At 36.0% G+C, this 23,839-nt stretch overlaps 2 protein-coding genes across 3 annotated transcripts; both read right to left on the reverse strand.

The window, feature by feature from the left end:
• Positions 1-2,112: 2,112 nt before the first annotated feature.
• On the reverse strand, positions 2,113-13,644 carry slc6a14 (solute carrier family 6 member 14). 2 transcript variants are annotated; one of them, XM_081357408.1, is made up of 14 exons: positions 13,523-13,644; positions 13,205-13,373; positions 12,788-12,919; positions 8,832-8,969; positions 8,414-8,492; positions 7,252-7,384; positions 7,007-7,147; positions 6,689-6,917; positions 6,059-6,184; positions 5,844-5,962; positions 5,621-5,720; positions 5,431-5,540; positions 3,443-3,610; positions 2,113-3,331 (listed from the first exon to the last, which is right to left on the reverse strand). In XM_081357408.1, exons 1-14 carry the CDS (start codon positions 13,583-13,585, stop codon positions 3,194-3,196), a joined length of 1,845 nt encoding a protein of 614 aa, XP_081213534.1. In that variant the 5' UTR covers positions 13,586-13,644; the 3' UTR covers positions 2,113-3,193. The 2 variants fall into 2 exon arrangements, with proteins under 2 accessions (XP_081213534.1, XP_081213535.1); XM_081357409.1 differs by lacking the exon at positions 2,113-3,331 and having other exon boundaries at positions 3,518-3,610; positions 5,474-5,540; positions 13,523-13,637.
• Positions 13,645-16,770: 3,126 nt separating this feature from the next.
• Positions 16,771-18,811, reverse strand: fmoda (fibromodulin a; the record flags this gene model as incomplete). The annotated part of the gene is made up of 2 exons (XM_081358288.1): positions 16,771-16,922; positions 17,929-18,811. 2 exons carry the CDS (start codon positions 18,809-18,811, stop codon positions 16,771-16,773), a joined length of 1,035 nt encoding a protein of 344 aa, XP_081214414.1.
• Between the last annotated feature and the right edge of the window lie 5,028 nt (positions 18,812-23,839).

Raw genomic sequence — 23,839 nt, forward strand, 5'->3', positions numbered from 1 at the left:
GTAGCATCACATTTAACACCATTTATTGTTTGAATTTTGTGATAAAATAAACAGAATTTGAAAAGCTAATACTTTGATTCTTATCAGACGTAACAAAGCACAAAGCCCTTTGCGATTATTGGATGGGAAGAGCACTACCAATGTTTGGTGTATGGAAAAAACCCAGACATGGCAACCCTGGCTTGAACTATGGGTGATTCATAAAATCAAATAGAACCTACTTTAACGTTTCTATTTTCTGTTAACTGCTAACTGTTAATGCATTATTGTCACATTAACTCAACACAAGACATTTTCTTCACACACACAGAGTTGCAGTCTGACACATTTTCTGATTGACAGGAAAATATCAGCTTATATCAGCTAAATAATTGCTTTTATTGGCCGATACATTGGTGCATCCGATGTTGGGACAGCTTTAGACAGCAGAAAAACAACTAAAATTCAAAAGTTTTAAAGCAATGTCATAATTATACACCGGTTTGTAGCGCAAATAGTTTTACTGTTTACTGCACTTTTACTGCAGTTAATTGTTATTCTTCTACTTGTATACCTATATAGCGGCTAATGTATTGGAAGTCTTGCACAATTACGGAAAATAGCTTGGATATAAGCTGGATAATTGCCCTCGTTTTCCCTGTACGCATTCAATCACAGTTGTGCTTTGACAAGTTGTTTCTAAAAGAGATTTAAATGATTGTATTTGCATCACAGGTGTAGCTACTGCTGCATGTGCAGCTCCGTGAGTTCCAGTTTCAAATTTCAAACATGCATAACTTCATTATTGTTCCTCTATCACTGCTTTGTAATGCACTGTCAGTGTTAATAATTACACCTATAGGAAGGGCTCAATGTTGAACAATTTTTTTTCATACTCTATCTTCTTTTGTACTCTTTACATGTGATTTTTTTAACATAAAACGCCATCTGAAGACCCTCCTGGCATTTGATGGATTATATTGTACTTTATACACTTTATACTATGAGATGACTAGAAAACAAACAACACTTTAGTTCTCTGGTTGTCGTCTTATGCAAAAACAATGAAAAATGTTTTTATGGCAATGTACTTTAGGTCAGGCTACTTCATATCTGTTGCTTCCTGACAATCGGAGCGACTCAGGCATGGGATTCTCCACAGATGGTTCCCTGTCCCTGTGCAAACAACAGCCAGTGTTTGGGTTTGACAACATCAAGACCTTCCAGGGCACGTAAAGCATTATTTTACCATCACTCTAATAGTTTCCATTATATACTTTCCTTTAGCTAATAAAATGTCAGTAAATGCTGCTTTCAGAGGTACTATAGTCATCAGTTTTCCTGCTGTTGCACTTGCTGTGTACAAACATATCAGTAGGTACAGTAGGTTAGGCTCTTTCCTTAAATCTTGCACATACAGGTAAATCTGTTTTTCTGGAAACTTTACAGATTCATTGGCTGAATAAAAAGTAATTTTGGAGGTTCCATGGGATGGACAGTGGACCTTGATGATGATCTGGGATAATAGACCCTTTATATATATATAAAACCCTGGAAAGAACAAGCAAAATGCAGAACCTGTGTAGTATCAACAAACAATTATTGTTCTAGATTTCACATTTGGTAACATTTCCTGAGAAAAAAAAAAAAAAAATATATATATATATATAGGCCTATATATATATATTTTTTTTAAGTAGCTACTTAAAGGGTTAGTTCACCCAAAAATGAAAATTCTGTCAGTAATTACTCACCCTCATGTTGTTCCAAACCCCGTAAGACTTTCGTTCATCTTCGGAACACAAAGTAAGATATTTTTGGATGAAATCTGAGAGCTGGCTCACTACTTCATAGGCTGCAAGGTAACTGAAACTTGCCAGCCCAGAAAAGTTAGTAAAGACATCGTTAAAATAGTCCAAGTGACGTCAGTGGCTCAACCTTAAGTTTATCACGCGACGAGAATACTTTTTGTACGCAAAAAAACCCCAAAAATAATGACTTTATTCAACTATTTATTTTCTTCCGTGTGGGTCTCTGATGTGTTATTTAACCCGTACTGAATGAAGGCTCAAAGATGCATTAGTTCTCAACAACCAAGAGACATGCCAATGAAAAACAAGACACAGTTGATTTGTGAGGAGAGCAATTACATGTTTATTTCTAAAATTGAAATAAAACTGAACTTATTTAAATAAATCAAGGTCGACACAACAGCCTTTTAAACGTCTACAAGCACTCAAGTCTCAGTTAAGCTCAAGTGCTCAAGAAGGGCATACTGTAAGTAAACCAATATCAAAAAGTAACTTCATAAGTTAAACCAATAACTTCAAAAAGGTCTCTTCGATATAACGGATAAATAAAATAATGTTAAGAAAAATTAAATAGTCAAAGCCTACTCTGGACTGGTTTCAGCCTCATCCCCGGCTGCAGTCGTGCCCTCATCTCATATAAGGAACATGCGATTTACAACTTCCTGCTAATGCACTTGCATTCACATAAAGTAGCCTTGTTGACAATTTTGGGTGAGTAAGGACAAAAAGCACAAGTACCTTCAATGACCTGTAGATGGCAATATAATTTATTTTGTAGCAAAAATAAACTGCTGCAGAAAAAAACCAAATGTAACAAGTAATTGTATTACTTGTCAGAAATGTATTGGAGTAAAGAGAACATATAATACTTCAAAAACTAAATTAAAAAATGTAGTCAAGTAGAGAGTAAAATATGCTAATATCTTTGATACTCAGTAACCAATAATTTACTCAAATACGTTACACCATTGATTAACAATATGAATCATATGTACCTAAATATTTTCTAACCCCCCTTTTTGTGATAAAAATGTTTGCAATATAAGATGCAAGATCTTCCAGATTGTCTGGTAATTATACCCATATTGATTAGTATTTATATAATAGTTACATTGTATTGATAAATATGAATATTACATTTCAATTTGGACATTAAAAACATAAATGTTACATGTTTCATTAAGAGCACCTAAAAAGATAAATGTAAACATACAAACTTCTCATAAAAGAAAAAACTTATCATTAAAAATAAAATCCACAAAAAATTTAACTAGAATGCAATTAATTCATACAAAGGGATTAAAAGTATATACATTAACATGTTAAGTTATCTTACTTACTATGTTAAGTTATAAACTACAGAGAATAGTGCTACATACTGTTATGATTATGTTAAACATTTTTTACAACCTAGTAGTGAATTTATTTGAGATTACAAATATATTTGCATCAGCCACGCCTCTCGTACCGTAACGTTCTCCTCTGTGACACTCCAAGTAAGGACCCCAGTCTTCTCTGGGAGAACAGGCTGCTTTGATACGCTGTACGACAAAATACAAGAGATCAAAATGAAGAATACAATGCACCACTGATATACTATGCATGTTAATATCTTAATGCCAACAGATAAAAATATGAGCATTCTGCTTTACCTGCCAGGGGCCTCCGCTAGCTTTGTACACATTCCAGGTTGCAAGAATAGGGATCCAAATGAGGCAAAATGCAGTCATACACCAGCCCAGGGAAATGCCCCAATCTGGGTATGCAACTGAGCCATATGTGGGGGACGTAAAAGTATACAAGGACCATACAAGAATAATCTGCATTAAAAACAATAAAACGTTATTTCACATCATTATTGATTACAATTTATATATAGGTCTGTGTGTGTGTGTGTGTGTGTGTGTGTGTGTGTGTGTGTGTGTGTTTGTGTGTGTGTGTGTGTGTGTGTGTGTGTGTGTGTGTGTGTGTGTGTGTGTGTGTGTATACAGTGGTGGTCAAAATTGATGCCACCCCTGATAAATATGATAAAAAATGGCTGTAAAAAATAAATCTGCATTGTTTATCCTTTTTATCTTTCCTTCAAAAAATTCGCAAAAATCTAACCTTTCATTGAAGTAAAAGAATTGAAAGTGGGGGGGGGAAATCACATTATGATACATAATACATAATATTTACCCTTTTTAGCACACCAGGGTGACTAGGAACATGAAATTGTCCAGCTATGACTTCTTGATTCACAGGAGTTTAAATATGAGGAAACACAAAGGCCAAATTCCCTTGCTCATCCATCACAATGAGTAAAACCAAAGAATATAGTTCTGATGTGCAGCAAAAGATGGTTGAGCTTCACAAAATAGAAAGTGGCTGTAAGAAAATATCTAAAGAATTGAAAATCCCCATTTTGACCATCAGGGCAATAATTAAGAAGTTATAATCAACTAAAGATGTTACGAATCTGTCAGGAAGAGGACATGTGTCTATATTGTCTTAATGGACGGTGAGGAGGAAAGTTTGAGTGGCCAAAGACTCTTCAAAGATCACAGATGGAGAATTGCAGAGATTAGTTGAGTCTTGGGGGTCAGAAAGCCAAAAAAAAAAATGATCAAACAACTCCTACATCACCACATGTTGTTTGGGAGGGTTTCAAGAAAAATCCTCCTCGCTCCTCCAAAAATAAACTCCAGCATATTCAGTTGTCAGACACGACTGGATCTTCAAAAGGGACCGGATTCTATGGTCAGATAAAAAAAAAGGGGGCTTTTTGGCAGCAAACCCAGCAGATGTGTTTGGTGCAAACCAGGGATGAAGAGTACCCCATGCCTACGGTTAAATATACTGCTGGATCTTATATGTTGTGGGCCTATTTATTTGCTGGAGGTCCTGGACATCTTGTTCAGATACATGGTATTATAGATTCTAGCAAATACAAACAGATAAAAAATAAAAACCTGACGGCCTCTGCTAGAAATCTTATAATGGGCCGTTGTTGGATCTTCCATCAGGACAACGATCCAAAACAAACATCAAAATCAACACAAAAATGGGTAACTGAGCACAAAATGAAGCTTCTGCCATGACCGTCACAGTTCCCTGACCTGATGAGTGGAGTGAACTGAAGAGAAGAAGCACCAACATGAACTTCTGAATCTGAAGGGTCTGGAGAGATTCTGTATGGAGGAATGGTCTCTGATCTCTTGTCAGGTGTTCTCCAAACTCATCAGGCATTATAGAAGAAAACTCAAATCTGTTATCTTGGCAAAAGGAGATTGCAAAAAGTATTTAATAACAGGGTGCCAACAATTACGGCCAGCGTGTTTTGGAGAAAAACATTTATTTTATAATGTGATTTACCCCCACTCTCAATTCTTTTACTTCAATGAAAGGTTAGACTTTTGTGAATTTTTTGAATGAAAGATCAAAAGGATAAACAATGCAGATTCATTTTTTACAGCCATTTTGTATCATATTTATCAGGGGTGCCATCAATTTTGACCACCACTATATATATATATATATATATATATATATATATATATATATATATATATAAATCAACACAAAAATGGGTAACATTTGGGTATATATTTTGTATATATATATGTATGTATGTATATGTGTGTGTGTTTAAAAATCATACACAAAGAACCACTGGGGTGATAAAGAACCAGCAAGCTCTCCACCATAACCAGAAGAGGGAGCTCTTGGCCCCGATCATCATCTCAATGTCCTTGATGAAACGATTACCACCTGAAAATGTACCTCATGAATTTTAGAAAAGGGCAGAACAATAATTGAAGAATAATATAACATATTACTGATATACTTACCGTAAAGGATGGATAAACCCATGACCTCCAGTAATCCAGCAACCAGGAGAATCCATCCAGCACAAAATGTGTCAATTAAATTCACCCAGTATATTCCTGCCTTTCAAAACATAGATTTTTAGATAGATTTTAAAAGTACAATTGAGTTCATTTTGTAATGGTGAGTTGGAAAGACTCTCTGAACCTTCAACCTAATCAGTGCTGTTCAGAACAGTTTGCCTACCCCAGTGACGCACGGCAAGCCAAGCAGAAAGAGAACAATGCAGACCGTTGTCGTAACAAGTCCCCGTTTGGACTTCAGAACTTTGGGATAGGCATCTTGAAAGCAAGTGGTGATAACCTCTGTAGACAGATCATGATTCTAATCAAATATTTGAGTAATGATAATAAAAAAAAAAAAAAAAAAAAAAAAAGATTTATTATAAATCTATTCTTTACCTATTCCTGCAAACTGGGAGTCCAAGCCAAGGGTAATAAGCATGACGAAGAACAAGATTGACCACAGGGGTGATATGGGCAGCTTAGAGAGGGCATCAGGGTACGCAATGAAGGCCAATCCAAAACCTAAAACACAAATTGCAACTTAGCTTCTTGCTAAAACTGTTTTAATTGTTCATCCAAAGATGATAAAGAACCTTTCTATGGAAGCTTGTTTCCGCCACTGAATAATAAAAAAAAAAAGGTAATTGAAGTTTATGTCTTGCAATTATAACTTCTGAAAAAAGTCAGAATTGCAAGATGTACGCTTGCAATTGTGAGAAAAAAAGTCAGAATTGTGAGATAAAAAGTCGCAATTACATTTTGTATTTTTTTATTCCGTGGCGAATACCATACCTATCAGTCAACAGTTCTTAAAATAACCATTTTTTTCTTAGTGTGAAGAACATTTTATAAGCTAAAGAACCTTTTTCATTTTTAAGAGTGTATACTGTTTTTGATTAAACTATGGCTTTCATGACAAATTACTCTTTTTATTATTTGCTTTGTATTAAAAATTGTTCTGCAAATACATACTTGTTTTTGGCTTACAAATTAAAAACAACACTGCATTTACATTTCTGATCTTACCTGCATTTGCAACTTCTGACACTGGTTTCTGATAGACATGCGCCATGTGCCCAAGGATAGAAAAGATGGCGAAACCAGCAAAGATGCTGGTGCCACAGTTTGTAACACACACAATAATGGAGTCTTGGTAGCAGTTGTTGTAAAACTTATTGTAAGAGGACAGAGCCATCAAACCACCCCAAGCAATGGAGAGAGAAAAGAAGATCTGAGTAGCTGCATCCTTCCAAACCTACGATAAAAACAGCCTATGTTAACTGTACGATTTATAGTATGGGTATTCCGGTGCGGTTAGACCATTGTGTTTCGATCTTTACTCACCTCAGCATCAGCCAGTTTGGTGAGGTTGGACTTTGAACCGATGTAGAACTCGATGCCGTCTTTCGCTCCCTCCAGAGTTGCACCACGAATTAACAAAATTAAAAGGACGAGGTAAGGGAAAGTAGCTGTGAAATACACCACCTGAAACATACCATTTATGTTCAATTGAATCCAAAATGCTCTTGCATTCTTAATACAATTTATTGTACAGATAAAACGTAATGTTTCTGGGGTGAAACACTAACCTTCCCAGAGGACTTGATGCCTTTGAAGAGAGCTGCTCCGACTAGTATCCAGGAGAGCAGCAGGCAGAGGGCCAGATGCCACACCACTGGCCCCGTCTCGTTCATACTGCTGGTCCGCTGAAGAGCCACCTCACTGAGGACAAATAAAATGTTCAATGCAGAGACAAGAAAGGAAAACACACAAACATAACAAAAAAGAATGCAGAGAATACCAGTTGCATACAACGCATGAATGAATGTACAGTACTGTTGTACTCAGGGATCAGGGCTGTTTGGAACAGGGTTCATTTTATAACAGGGTATCAAACATGTAACATCTGCAAGTTTGCCCTCGTGACATGGACCCATTGACTCTATCAATCAAGACTAATGATTAAAACATGCTGAGGTTTAGATCATTTTAAAAAAAATTAAATAGAGAATTTTTTTTAAGTCTCATGCTCACCAAGAATGCATTTATTTGATAAAAATATATTTCAAAATCATCACATGATCACATGATCCTTCAGAAATCATTCTGATTTGGTGCACAGGAAACATTTCTTTTTATTATTATCAATGTTATCAAAACAGTTGTGCTGCTTGATGGTTTTGTGGAAACCATGGTATATATTTTTTCAGGCTTCTTTAAAGAAAATAAATGTATCAAATCTTTCGTAAAATTATAAATGTCTTTTTTGTCACTTGTCCTTGCTGAATGAAAGTATTACTATCTTTAACTTTTGAACAGTATTGTATAGTTACCGTTACCATTAACATTATACAATTATTAAAACATTATAAATGATTCTAAAATCAGATAAATGTGTTGGGTGGTGTTATGTTTAAACCAAACATTTGACACTTTTTACACTTACACTTTTGTGTTTGTGGCTTAATCTTACTGCCTTGTAAACATCAAAAGGCAAGATAAACCACCTAAACTTCCTGTTTCAACAGGAAATAATTCAGAACAGGAGAAACTACACACCGCAAGTCTTTAGTGCTGTGCCAACCGAACTGACATGACCCAAAACAATAAGTTAGTCACAAATGTAGGATCTATTTTGAGACATTAAACATGTCTGTGTTTTATCCAAGAACGTGGGAAGAAATGAAAACCGTGCACAAACTCTGGTTTCACTGACAAGCAGGTATTGTATAAAAACAAATGTCAACTTACTCCCAGTATTTCTCGCTGAGGCTCTGGCCTGCTGAGAAATCATCCTGGCAGGTTTGATTCTCAGCAGTCACATTCAGTGCTGCAGCAGAAACGTTGTAGGCAGTTGAAATACAACATAAGGTATAAACAACAATTTACTGCACTGTTATTTGATTGTACAGTATCTTGATAAATACATATGCGAGACGGTAGTTAGATCTAAACTAGTTATGGTTATAAACTCTTATCTTTAAGCACAGAGCTGTAGGGAAGTTCCCATCAGAGATATTTGTCACAGGGTTAAGTGCGAAAAGCCCATATCCCTTAAAAAGCCAGTTCATCTGGAAAAATCCAAATACTTTCATTATCTAAGCAGAAAGTCATGGTATGTCTGACACAGCAACATTGGCCTCTTTAGAGGAGAAGCAGTATAACAAACCTGTTGAGCTGCAGTTCTTGACACTCCAGGGGAGAGGATATTGAAAAGATGCAAACAGGTAGTAGATACTGTATGCAATGATCACATTATAGTAGATTGCCACAAAAGTGCTAACCAGCATCATTGTGATGCCAACACCTACAAAAGATCACATGAAAAGATACGTTTAAGGTATAAATGACACATTTGAATCCATTTGTTTAATAAGCATGAACTTTATTTGCACCTGTTGGGTTTTTAAGTGTCTGCAAACCTCCTTAAACATTAATGTAAAAGTCCTGAGGGCATATGTAAGTATGCAATCTTTATTTTAACTGTGTCAGCAGAGTATTTGTCCTTAGTATGTCTCAAGGTTGGTTTAATATATGTACAAATTAGCCATGAGGCATTTAACCAGATTAGTGGACCTCAAAATATGGTAAAGGTCCACCTAAATCTTTGGTGCATATCTAAGAAACCACCTCTCCAGCTTCTAGTTCTACCAATGTTAATTCTGTCATAATTTGGAAAATATTTTGAAGAATATGGGTAACCAAACAGTTGATGGGCCCCATTGACCTCAATAGCATGGAGGGGGAAAAATACTATGGAAGTCAATGGAGTCCCATCGCCTGTTTGGTTACAAACATTCTTCAAAATATCTTCTTTTGTGTTCAGCAGAAGAAAGAAATTCATACAGATTTGGAACAACATGAGCGTGAGTAAAAGATGATGCTATTTTCCTTTTTGGGTGAACTATCCCTTTAAGGTTGAATTTAAAGTGCGCCTATTATGGTTTTTCAAATATTCCCTTTCATGCCATGTGTAATATAGCTGTCTGTGAATGTAAATGGTCTGCAAAATTGTTAAGCTGAAAGCGCACGATAAATAAAGTTGTCTCTCAAAAGAAAGAATTGACTCTGAACCGCCTAAATGAGTCATCAGGAATTTGAATCCCAATCAGTTATGTCTACACGTCACTAGAAAAGGCATTTGCATAATGCCGTCGTGAACAACTTGACCCGCCCCTTCAACGCAAGATTCGCAAAATGCTTGTTTTTGAAAAATGGGTCAGCACTAGAGGTCTGCACAGGCTTTAAACTGAATTAAATATTAAATATACTCGGGTCAGGTACCCAGTTTAATTTGGACCATCTTGCTCCTCAGAATCACAACCTGTAAGTATGATTAATTATTAGGTGTGGAACGGTTAACAAAATCCTCGGTTCGGTTTGTATCATGGCTCTGTGGTCACAGTTTTCGGTTAGATTCGGTATACATTTTGAATTGAATTTTTTCCTTTTTAACACTTTAGAAATACCATACATCAGCATAAAATATATAGCCTTATAATCTACCATTTACAGTATTTAAAAATGTTATTCTCAAGGTCATGTAATCAAAAAACTGAAAGAATAAGGCAGCTTGATCTTACGAATAGATACATTATTGTGGCACTGACAATCATAAATTAAATCTGTGAGATTCTGATACAGCAAGAAGGGAGATGTTGTTAATTTCAACAGGCTTTTCATTTATTTGTAAATGAAACAAATTGTAGCTGAGAACAAAAAGAATTGAAAGAATAGGCTTTCTTGTCATTGTCAGTACCTACATTTATTAGTGTTAACTTTTAACTTTGTGTTAACTTTGTGGTGGCTCTTACAAAAAAAATCAACATTTCTCTGTTAATTCTACATTCATGTTCTTTTGGAAGAAGATTAGTATTTCCACGTTTTCTGCTGAGAGACGAGACCAGCTTGCAGTGGCAATATCCCCTGCTGTAAAGAAAATTCTCTCACTTGGAAGTGTTTCCATTAACATAAGTCAAGTCAAGTCAACTTTATTTATATAGCGCTTTTCACAATACAGATTGTATCAAAGCAGCTTCACAGTATTAAGTAAAATAGTACATCAGTGTTTGTTTCTGGTGTAAAACATCCACGTTTGGTAATGCAGATCAATAGCACTGGTGAATCGATTAATCAATTTAAGTATCCCCAACTGAGCAAGCCAAAGGCAACAGTGGCAAGGAACCGAAAAACTCCATAAGCAACACATCTTTGCAACACATCTTTGCACAGTGCTTACAAACTGTCTCGGTTTTATCCACCACTTTCTCACTGCCATTGTCATCATATGTAGCATTAAATCCAAAATGATCCCACACATTAGACCGAAACAATACTGTCGGACACTCCTAACATTTGCCTACATGCCAAATTATAAAAAAAAAAAAACGTTACGCTGCGCGGACCCGAACAATACACACCGTGTCTTGAACCGTGACAAGTGAATTGAATGGTTCGGATTTTTTCATGAACCGTTCTACCCCATTTAATTATTGACTGTAGTTTTGTGTTTTATATTGTGTAGGTCTTCGGCTAACTGGCTAACTCACGTTTTAACTGTCTTACTGAAATAGTTCTGCTAAGCAGCTGTGGGCCACTATTACCTAAAATGGTGTCTTTTAATGCAGATTGTCTGTTGTTCTTACTACTTTGAGTAAAGATAAAGAATGGAGCAAGATTTGTTTTACAAACTTTAATGTTACATTAATCATTGACGTTAGTAACGTTAATGCTGATGGTGAGGAATTGTTGCAACATCTGTACCTAAACGGCTTATCACTGAGAAATGTCCTGCTCAAGTCGTTCTTGCGATGGAGGTTTGAGTTGAATAACTAGTTCTTCCAATGTTTCACATCGGACTCACGCTCAGATTTATTCAGTATGGTCAAATCAACGCTATTGTTACTGTCTTTGCAGTGTATACAATCGCTAAGGATTGAGGAAGCCTCCGGAGCTAAAGTTCAGTTACAGTATGGTATTGTGTGTTTTGTTTTGGACACGTGCTGTACGCAGCAGACCAATCAGAACAGACTGGGCCATCTGGCCAATCAGAGCAGAATAGGCTTAGAGAGACTGACAAGTCGTTTGAGAATCATTGAAAAATGTGGTGATGTACAGGGTGGGCCATTTATATGGATACACCGTAATAACATGGGAATGGTTGGTGATATTAAAGTCCTGTTTGTGGCACATTAGTATATGTGAGGGGGCAAACTCCTCAAGATGGGTGGTGACCATGGTGGCCATTTAGAAGTCGGCCATCTTGGATACAACTTTCATTTTTTCAATAGGAAGAGGGCCATGTGACACATCAAACTTATTGGTAATGTCACAAGAAAAACAATGGTGTGCTTGGTTTCAACGTAACTTTATTCGTTCATGAGTTATTTACAAGTTTCTGACCACTTATAAAATGTGTTCAATGTGCTGCCCACTGTGTTGGATTGTCAATGCAACCCTGTTCTCCCACTCTTCACACACTGATAGCAACACCGCAGGAGAAATGCCAGCACAGGCATCCAGTATCCGTAGTTTCAGGTGCTGCACATCTCGTATCTTCACACCATAGACAATTGCCTTCAGATGACCCCAAAGATAAAAGTCTAAGGGGGTCAGATCGGGAGACCTTGGGGGCCATTCAGAGTGGGAGAACAGGTTTGCATTGACAATCCAACACAATGGGCACCACATTGAACACATTTTATAAGTGGTCAGAAACTTGTAAATAACTCATGAACGAATAAAGTTACGTTGAAACCAAGCACACCATTGTTTTTCTTGTGACATTACCAATAAGTTTGATGTGTCACATGGCCCTCTTCCTATTGAAAAAACAAAAGTTGTATCCAAGATGGCCGACTTCTAAATGGCCACCATGGTCACCACCCATCTTGAGGAGTTTGCCCCCTCACATATACTAATGTGCCACAAACAGGACTTTAATATCACCAACCATTCCCATGTTATACGGTGTATCCATATAAATGGCCCACCCTGTATATTATGAGAAAATTAAAGTGTTTTTTAACCTTTGATGCATGTAAACCTGTTGTAGGAGACCACCAAAACAAAATTAGGAACCTTTAAAGTAGCTTAATAGGGGCACTTTAAGTGCTCATATGTTACCTTGCAGTATGGGCACAGCTTTCCACACATTGATTGGGCCTTGGCTGCAGAACTGTCCAAAAGAGCTCTCCATAAAGAACAAGGGAAGGCCAGCAACAGCTAACATGATAGTGTAGGGGATGAGGAAAGCCCCTAGAAATGTAAAGGAGATGCAGTATTCAAAAACAGAGAGAAATATAAGAGACATTTGTGTCTATCTATCTATCTATCTATTGAAAAATCTATCTTTTAAACTCACTAAACTAAAACATAAAACTATTTAAAACTTCAAACCTTAAAACTTAAAGCTGTTAAAACTACCTTCAATTTTCTGGTCTAGCTTTCTCAAGCCAACTTCAAAGTTTGTTTACGAACTTTACTCATCTAGTTTCATTTTTCATGCACTAATTGTGGAAAATATTTTCAAAAGTTACTTACCTCCCCCATGTTTGTAAGCCAAATAGGGAAATCTCCACACATTTCCAAGACCAACTGCATAGCCGATCATAGAGAGCATGTACTCTCGTTTGCTACTCCAGTTTCCCCTGTCAGTGTTCTCATCTTCATGCCCAACATGAGGATCTGGGTTGTTAGACCCATCTTTATCCTGCAAAAAACAAAAAAACAAAAAAAAACATATATATTTATAACATCAATTTATAACAAATCACATCACAAAAAAATCTTCAGTTGGTCTTGCTTTACAATTTTCACATTTGCTATCGTTATTATCAAAACATTCCAATAAATGTATACCTTCTCGACTGCAACTGAGTTTTTGAACACTCCTGTAATGTTGTTCAAGTCGTATTTCCTCATTCTTCATCAGTCTCAAGAGCAGCAGCTAAAGTGATAGATACACCTGACCGAGTGAACTTGAGGAAAAGCTGTACCTACATGTAGTCTTATATGGGTTACATACACCCCTCCCTACTTCCGTTTAACATGACAAAACATCACACGTGGTGTGTTCATCACAGTTCAGCACACATTACTGATTATAATCTCGTCTGACGGAAATATTGAATACATTTTATCAGGATTTATTAATAGAGATGTTTGGAAGAGTTAAATATTCTTGAGTGTATAAATATACAGTATATATATATATGTAGAATACAGATTGTTTTCTCTTTTTTACATAGGAAGAACTGGGCTAATTTAGTCACATAGTGTCAAGTAAGAGTCAGAATAAACTACTAATGACTGTAAACCACAGCCCCTGATAAACTACACTTAATCCATCAGAAAGGGGACTACACAGTCGTCTTGTCATAACAGCATGAACGTCAACTGTTCATGATTCAACAAGAAAAAAAGCATGAGGTTTAGATATGTATGACATATTCATATATATTTAGCGAGATCACTTCCATGAAATTTTGTCAGTCAACATTTAGGCAAGGCTGAGCTATTCAGGGAATGTCAGGGAAGCAAGATTGGCTTTATTAATATAAAACATGTTTTGGTGTGGTTTTACAGGGCAATGGAAAAAAAAATTATTAGCTGCCATATACATATGAAATTATATAATATATATATATATACATAATTGTATTATATATATATATATATATATATATATATATATGTGTGTTTTTATATTGCTTTAACTTAACTTTAAGTTTGTCAAAAATGTCATGTTACATAAGATTCTACAAATCAACAAAGTCAGTTCATTGTGATTTAAGTTGAAATTACTTAAATATCCAAGTTGATTGCACTTGAAAATTTAAGACAGCAACTTTTATTCCATAGAAGTAATCTTTGTGTTTGATGGTTATGTTTGATGGTGTGCCAATCCTTACATATAGAAGAAAATGTATCATAAAGCACAAGAAAAGATTCCGGGAATTAAATGAATCCACTTCCCTGTTTTTTTGGTTTTTTTTGTTTGTTTTTTAAAGCATGTTAAAGTGCAGATTCCAAAAGCATTATTGACATTCCACAAACCCTCAATGGCTGGACACTGAGGGATGGAGAGCAAACATAAGATCTTTGTATCAAGCCTGAAAAGAGAGCACAATCCTGAAATAATCAGGCAACTTATTAACTCAACATTTCTACAGGTTTGAACATCTCACCACCTGTATTTAAGCCTTATAAATCACTGTAATTTTGTTAAGCGTCAGATTATAGTATGGTTTGCTGATTTGTCAGCCACTTGTGAGATAGGTCATGCGTTGTTTGCCGCAGCATGATGTTATTGCCCAGAAGTGTTTTGACTGTCATTAAAGTGCTTATCAGGTAGTTACAGTTAAAAGAAACAAACACCCCCCTTAAAGACTGTGCCTGTTTCAGAGGCATGTTATCATATACTAAGAGTTAAAATAAAGTCACTGGAATGAGAGTGAGCACCTAAAATAGTGCTTGTGGTCAGAAGGGTATTAATATATATTATTACAAATCAGTTAATTTGACAAATGTGCTGTGATTTCGAGTGTTCAGGGAGTTGTGCAAGGTAATCTCATGTTATGTCGTTGAAACTTTTTTTTTTTAGTTTACTATCTCTAACAAGTCATTGGTTGTCAAAGTTAGACAGTATCTTGCTGAGTTTCCAGTGTGCAGTGACTTTGATAAAAAGAAAGAAAGCTATAATCTAAAAATAGGGTGTTTTTATAGGGTTTTGGGAGTATGGGAGTATAAATATAACGGTACAAATGAACATGTGTGAGTCATCTGAATACATCACATTCGAACTGGTGTGGGATTGCATACTCCCTATTACACACTAGACAATGTGATGTCATTGTCCTATTGTCACAAACACATGGTAACTCAAACAAAACAACATCATTAAGCTCACTACATTCTCAAATATGCGTAATGTGACAATAATTCCCAATGACCTGCAGGCTAGTAACACATGACTTGCAAATTGAATTGCATTAATATGTGACTAATTCATGGCATAAAGCACAAAAGCCACATTCTCCTGTCAGTTTTGTCTGAAGGTTACTTCCTTGATTCGGGCCTAAATTTGTCTAAATGTTCTGCAAGCAGGAATACTCCATCAACATTTCAAAGATGTGTCAATATAATTAAGATTAAGAGCAATAAATTGATATTTAGAACTTGTTGAACTTGTCTTATGGGTAACGTGTGTTATAGTCTATATCAGTATCAGACAAAGAAAATTAGCAGTTTGTGAGCTGCAATTTATTCAACAGAAATATTAGGCCAATTTAGATATTAAGATATAAAAGTTGGTACAGAGAACTAGTGAAATACGATTTGTTTGCATGTGTATTAAACTCACATCAAAACATTTAAAACATCATAATATGCTTTATTGAGCCACACGAAAGGTCTGAAAGCATGTTTAAACACCAGGACCTCAGTCATTTTTTAAATTTCACATGCAATATATTTGCTCTTAAAACAACAATTCAAAGTTTTTTCTTTCCCCTCTTTCAGATGTGAATAGTGGAGAGATTACTGATTTAAAAGGTTTTTCTTTACTTTTATTATGATGATATCATATCAGATAAAACATTATAGAACAAGTCAGATAGATGTAGTCAAGTAAGATGTTTCTGTTCTCAGATCTGTTCTTCTGTCTCACATGTATAGAATAAATACTCACAGCATTGTTCAAAATCCTTTCCTGAAGAGACATGAATCCAGGTTGCACAAACCTAAAGTAAATCAAATGTGCATCAAGCAAAATAGCAAATTGTAATGTTGATTTTAGCGCTGCTAATAGTGTCATCTAACCAACATAAAAACATATTAGAATGGCAATGTGGCTTTTGATTGGCTTCACATACCTTTACAAAGGATCTCCATTTCCTATCTAAATCTCTCAATTTCCCTTTTTCCCCCATTTCTGTTTTTGTACCTCTCTCTAAAGTCCACAGGAAATTAGATTCCTCTCATACAAAATCCCAAGGAACTCTAACTTTCCCTACTATAAAAATTTACATCAATGCTATGTTATGCCACTTTGAGATAATAATGTTGGAGGGGAAACAAAAGAGCCCCCTGCTGATTGGTCAGTGCCATTACACAGCGATATCAGAGGCCAGACGAAGGCACAGGGCAGCTTCAGAGGGCATTTCTCCAGGACTGATCTCATTTCCTTCCAGCCTTAAGACTTTCAGCTTGGAGAAGTTCATAACATCCACCACACTGCAAAAACTGCCCAATGAGAACTCTGAAACGAAAGAAAAACGCTCAAGTTTTAAATACAATTTCAACATTTATGTCATGGGAACAGTCATTGGATGAAAATAGATAAGACTGTTACATGGCAAGGAATAATTTTCTTAATCAGTATTTTTATTTTTTTTATTAAATCAAAGTCTAGCCTTAAAAATATCTAACATCCTTAAATAGCCTAAGATAAATTTGCACAAGAAAAATAACTTATTTCAGAGAATATATCATTTTAATTCATTACTTATTTATTTATTGTATTTTTTTTATTCATAAAATTTCCCTAAAAAAATATATACAAAATTGTTAAAAAAGTAGTGAAAACGACTAAAACCGCTATATTCTGTTGCCAGGCCATTAGATGGCGATGAAACACTATAGACTGAACACGTAATACGCATGTGCATGACTACACTGGAACGTTCATTCCCTAAAAAAACCCACAATGCACCTAAGAGACCAGAAATTATGTCACATTTCTGAAGTGTGAAACATAAAACGCACGTTAGGTAGTGAACACATCTAGTTAATATTTATAATTAATATTCAGCTGAAATGTTGCAAGGATATGTAACAGAACAATGTGTTTAAATGGCATAAAATAATATATAGGTCCTGCCTGTTGTTGATTAATACCAGCGGTAACGGTCTACAACGTTGTATGTAGTCATGTCGCTGGAAATTGAGTAATCACTGTCCCAATGTGAAGTGAACCAGGGTCCTTACCAGTGCCCGGATTTTATTCACGACCTTGTGAGCTGATTGAGACACACCCTAAGATCTTCCTCAGTTCTTGTCAAGAGGGTCTTTTGTTAATGTTACATGGATTGTAGTGTTTTAGTTCCCAGAGTTTATTAAAAAGTTATATCTCACACATCGTCTTTGGATTATCTATACAAGCCACTCCTGACAAAACGTTAGTCCAGTCATGAAATATTATCCAATTATATTTCATTAAAAAAATAAAACAACATTAATTCTAACAAATAAGGCTTTGATCTGACCTTTGATCTGATTGGCCTGAAGATAGAGATGTTGCAGACTGGTACTAACAACCGGAATGCTCTCCAACTTGTTGAAGGACAAATCCAGCTCCACCAAACCGCTGTTGTTAAAGGTGTTTTGGGGGATGCCTTTGTTTGTGAGCTCATTGTGAGAAATACGGAAATACTGCAGGTTGGTGAACTGGCTGAGGAAGTTCACTGGAACTGCTTCGATAGAGTTGGACTCTAGGTAGAGCTGGTGGAGCATCTCAGGAAGACCATTTGGAACCTTCTTGAGCTGGTTACTGCTCACATCCAGCAGAGTTAACGACTTCAGACCTTTCAGGCCACCACCAATATCCTGGAGGCCATTGTTATTGAGCAAAAGTATGGTCAAATTCTCCATGCCCTCAAAAGCGTTGGGGGCCAACTTGGCAATTTTATTGTGATTAAGGCGAAGGTCACGTATTGAGCGAGGTAAGTTGGACGGCACCTCAGTTAGGTTGTTGCTGTTCAGGTACAGGCGATCCAAGTTCGCCAGTTTAGCAAACACTTGCTTGCCCACTGAGTTAATATGGTTCTCATGCAACATAACCCACACAAGGTTGGTGGCGTTTCCAAAAGCATTATCTGGGACAGAAGTGATCTGATTGTGCTGTAGGTACAAATATTTCATACGGGATGGGATGTAGGGCATTTGTTTAATGTTGCGGTTGTCGCAGTACATGGCAATTGGGAAGGTTGGAGGACAGTCGCACTCCTCGGGACATTCTCCCCCGGTGTTGTCGGCCTGCAGAGAGGCGTAACCACGGCTGTGCAGAGAAGAAAGCCATTGGAAGGGATCTCCGTCCTGAGCCAACGTGAACTTCAGGAGTCCCAACAGCAAGAGAGCGACTAGCCGCATTGTCACAGAAACAAGAGACTTGACAGCTGCAGAGAGAAAGAACATTTTAATATTTGTAGGATTCAAAAAAATTATTACATACTTAATTGTTGGCAACCCCGTTGTGAAAACAGCCTCAGATGGATTGCTAGTCTTTGCTGGTTTAAGATGGTCCAGCTGGCCTCCCAGCCCAGATAAGCTGATAGTCAGCTGGTTTAGCTGGGTGCTCTGCTGAAAAGAAAAAAAAAAACAGTGCTGGTCTTCCAGCATATATAGTCTGGCTAGTTTAAAAGGAGTTTGGGCATTGTCTGACCAGCTTAAACAGCAAATAGACCAGATTGGCCATAAACAGCTGAATACCAGTTTGGACAGGATTAGAGACCAGTTTAAAACAGCTAAGACCATCTTAGACTGATTTAAACAGTTTTTTTCAGCTGGGTGACTAGCTTGGCTTCCGGATTGTCTAGCTGACAAGTGCCGAAAATCCATCTAAAACTAAAAAAAAAAAAACTGATTAGGCTTAATGACCAAAAAATGTTAAGATCAAAAAAGAAAATGTGGTCACACTCTAGATTAGGGAACAATGATCACTATTAACTACGACTTTTCCCTTAATAAACTTCTAATTACTGTTTATTAATAGTCAGTAAGGAAGTTGTTAAATTTAGGTATTGGGTAGGATTAAGGGATGTAGAATATGGTCATGCAGAATAAAGCAATAATATGTGCTTTATAAGTGATAATAAACAGCCAATATCATTGTAACATACATGCTAATAAGCAACTAGTTAATAGTGAGAATTGAAACCTTAACTAAAGTGTTACAAAAATGTAGATAAAAAGAAGATACGGAAATGATTGCACCCTAGACAAAAATGGTTAATTGTGCATGATAAACCTGAAAAATAGTGGCTATATTATCCAAAATGTGACAAAATAGTGCAGTCAGTAGTGAAGGGGAAAAAATTAAAACCAAGAGAACAACAACAAACATTTAAACCTATTCCGCAAAGAACACGCTCAAGAACAAACAGCCACACACAACCTGAATTCAGCTACTGTGAGCTTATTCCACTCAGTACCAAATCCAAAGAGGAACATTTCAACAAGTCTCCATTGATGAAGAGATGCTAAATAAGACAAGTAAAAAAAAAAAAAAACTAAATAAATAAATAAATCTTGCACTAACAAGTTGGAGGTAGCAAACAGCATCACACCTACCTGATCAACAAAGGCACTGCCTTCTCTTTGTCTCACTGTGAGTCCCTGTAGCAATATGGACTGAGTTTGGCAAAGATTGCAAATACCCCTTCTCCCCTACAAGCTTTTTCCCTCCACCCTCCGAAGCCCCCTCTCAAACCCTGTCCAATTACAGAAGACTTGCCTTTTCCATCCCAAGTCCATTTTTTTTTTTCACCAGTTTTGAATGGCTGGTCTCGATCACTCCCAGCTGTGGAACATGTAGGGACATCTGCTTCTGCATACATCAAGCTTTTCTCATTAAGGAGAATGCGGCCCTCACGGCGAGACTGACCAAACCATCAACAGTGCACGAGGGAGCTGTATACAACTATGCAGACTCTTTCTACCTCTGAGCCGCCCAAGAGGCACAACAGACATTATCACTTCAGATTCAAAAAAGAAACATATTCATCACATTTTCCTCAGATGCAGACTTACTGACTCAAGTTATTTAGCAGAAAAGAAGTGGCCATGCTAACATTGCGGCCAAAAACATTCATCTGCCATTCAATCTCTTGTGTGTTTCATATCTTTTTGCGTTTCATATCTTCAGGCACTCATCCTGAGGAATGTCAGGTCCTCCATCTCTTGAGAGGCCTCTCTTTTTGTGGTCTTTGATGGCTGGTTACAGCCAGCTGGTTTTTGGTAAGTAAGTAGATCTGAGGCGTGCTAGAGGTGCTGTGCTTTGGACTCAATGCAAAACAAGCCAGACAGCTTCAGGCCTGAATATACCATCACAACCACAGGTCTTGAGGGATTCTCCATTTTTATTTACTGTTTGAAGGGATGGAGAACATTAAAAACCATAGGTGTGGAAAGGTAGTGAGAATTGTAAATGTTTTGGGTATTTCTTGTATAGCTAGTTTGGTTTAATGTACCAATGAGTCAAAACATTTTCAAAATCATTGAGTAAGTAGTTGTTACTTCATTTTGTGTAGTAATAAGGGATTTTACAGTTTCCCTGTTAAACATCTTACATGTACTAAAAGTACTATTGTACTGTAATCTATGCATAATTACAGGCCTAATTCAAACTCTAACCCTAAGTATATAATAAGTACATGTTGTTAATTAAAATGACTCAGTACTTATTTGTATAATTATACTGTAACAAGGGCACCTTAAAATAAAGTCTAACCAGTGATTATTACAAAATTCATCATTGCATTAAATCTATTTGTATACATGACATACAAGATCCAATTATTATGACATAAAAGCACATCTTAGTGTCCAAACTGCTTGTCAAATTCAATAAGCAGTGGAAATTTTCAAAGGCAGTGGAATTTTTCAAAGGCTATAGAAGTAATTATAAAATTACATATAATAATGTACTCAAGTCCTACATGAGTCTGTCAAAAACAAATTCCTTAAAAACACTAATTGCATTTAATCTGATTTTAAACTATAATACATTTTTATTTAATTGCAATTTAATTAATTTATTTAATTAACATGCAAGTGCCTGAAAACATTACATTCAGTTCGCACTTAAGCAGTATTTTTCTAATTATGTTATTGAGAACAGTATTATTGATCTGCCTGCATTGGACGATGACATCACTGTTTTCTCCAGAGCTGCTGTATAGATAAATTAACTAAATTAATAATATGGAAATAAATCAACACTGAACTTACTTAAATTGGATAATGACTTTCTTCTGCTGTACAGCCAAAACAAACTCTGTTGCATTAATTTCCTGTTATCACAGTAAAGTTGCTTTGAAACAAATTTGTATTGGAAAAAGGGCTACATAAATAAAGGTGACTTGACTATTATTTGTCTAATAAGTTCTCCTTTTAAAAATATAATAAAGTGTTCTTCTTTTTTACAAGGATGTCAAGTCTACTTCAGTAAATTGCTTAACTTAGGTTTGTTTAGTAAGTAGATCAGCGAGCTAATCACCTATAAAAACAACTTTAGCTAGCCAGTTTTAGCATGAATTGTGACAGAAAATTGAAGATCTATACAATGAAACAGCATAGGATTCTTCACCCCCCAGTATCCCTTCAGTCTAAACATTATTCGGATGCATACAGATGATTCGATCACTATAGCCCTGTAAATTATTCATACTTTAGCTGCACGTAGCCTGACTGTCTCTAAAAAGCCTCAGGTCCAGAAACCAGAATGCACAGGGTCTGATCCCATGAGGGAGGTGAACTCAGCATCAGGAAACACTTTACATTCCTGCCATCCCTGTCCCTGCTCCTGCTGATCTCTCTCCAGCCGTGACTTAGCCTCTTTGAACTTTAGGCTGATATGTGATTTGTGTTTCAGCACACAGAGGTCAGACTACAGAGGTGACCTGAATCTCTCTGAGACATGCTTTCTTACATTATCTAGAGTGATGACCTCTGTGTGTAAATGAAGACTGAAACTTTGGTCACACTTTAGTTTGGGAAACACATATTCACTATTAACTATGACTTTTGCCTCAATAAACTCCAAATTTACTAATAGTTTTATTATTATACTAAATTAATAATTACTAAATTTATTAATAGTTAGTGAGGTAGTTGTTAAGTTTAGGTATTGGGTAGAATTAAGGGATGTAGAATGCTCATGCAGAATAAGGCAACAATGTGCTGTATAAGTACTAATAAACAGTCAGTATGCTAGTAATATGCAAGCTAATAAGCAACTCGTGAGAATTGTTCCTCAAACTGAAGTGTTACCGAAACTATTAGTGATCATCAAGTATAGCAAGTTATTCCGCTAGAATTTTGATCATATACTGGGTAGATGTCTGATTCCAATGTCTACAGTCCAAAAATGAATATTGTGCCATCATTTACTCACGCATTTGTAGTCCAAAAACTGTATGACATACCTTCCGTGGAACATCAAGATGTTAGAACATAAGTATTTGAAGAAAATGTCTCAATGTGCATGTTTTTTAGTTTTTTATCCAGAGTTAAAGGGATATGCTCACCCTCATGTTGTTCCAAACCTGTATGAATTGCAAACAAATTGCATCACGTAATTAGTGTAAAAAAATATATTTTTACAGCATTTGTTTTTAAACAATAAATATTGACATGAATAAATACTCAAGTATTTTTTCACTCTCTGTTTAGATTATTATAGTTAAAAAATAATAATCTACTACAATACAAAAAGAAAAACAGTACACTCTATGGCAACTCTTTAGTTTAGGGTCTCACTATTAACTAGTTGTTTATCAACATGCATATTACTAGAATATTGGCTGTTTATTACTTATAAAACACATATAAATGCTTAATTCTGCATGACCATATTCTACACCCCTTAACTAAACAACTACCTCACTAACTATTAATAAGCAGTAATTAGGAGTTTATTGAGGCAAAAGTCGTAATTAATAGTAAATAGTAAACAGTTTCAATGTCACACAAAAAGGAAATAGTTGAAATCTGTTACTTTCAATACAAATCAACCCCTGGGACATAAATGTTCCTTCATTTGTGTTGTTTCATATTTTGATAAATGTATTATAGCTAGAATTTAGCAGATAATAAAATTAACACGCCAAAGTACACTTTGGTAAACCTTAAGCGTACTCTGGCATTGGTCAAACCATTATTAGAACTCACAATTCATTATTAATTTCTAACAATTTAAAAAAAATATCATTAAAGTCCTTTGTGTAGTGATGATGTGTAGTTTGAGATATAGCACCCTCTAGGCATCAGTTTAGGGAAAAGCATGCGATTCTGGAGCCAACACATGAGTCATATTCACAGGCAGATGATCTCAATAGGAAATAACTGATCATATTCATTCATATAGACTGGAATTAATCAACAGGCTTGATCAAAGCT

This window comes from Scardinius erythrophthalmus, assembly GCF_964197995.2.
Source record: "Scardinius erythrophthalmus genome assembly, chromosome: 25".
Classification (NCBI taxonomy): Eukaryota; Metazoa; Chordata; class Actinopteri; order Cypriniformes; family Leuciscidae; genus Scardinius; species Scardinius erythrophthalmus.

Coding starts and splice junctions, on each gene's coding strand:
- slc6a14 (XM_081357408.1), bottom strand. CDS start 13,585: ATGAGGAAATACGACTTGAACAACATTACAGGAGTGTTCAAAAACTCA. Junction 13,374..13,522: donor ACTCAGTTGCAGTCGAGAAG/GTATACATTTAT, acceptor TGTTTTTTGCAG/GATAAAGATGGGTCTAACAA. Junction 12,920..13,204: donor GGCTTACAAACATGGGGGAG/GTAAGTAACTTT, acceptor TTACATTTCTAG/GGGCTTTCCTCATCCCCTAC.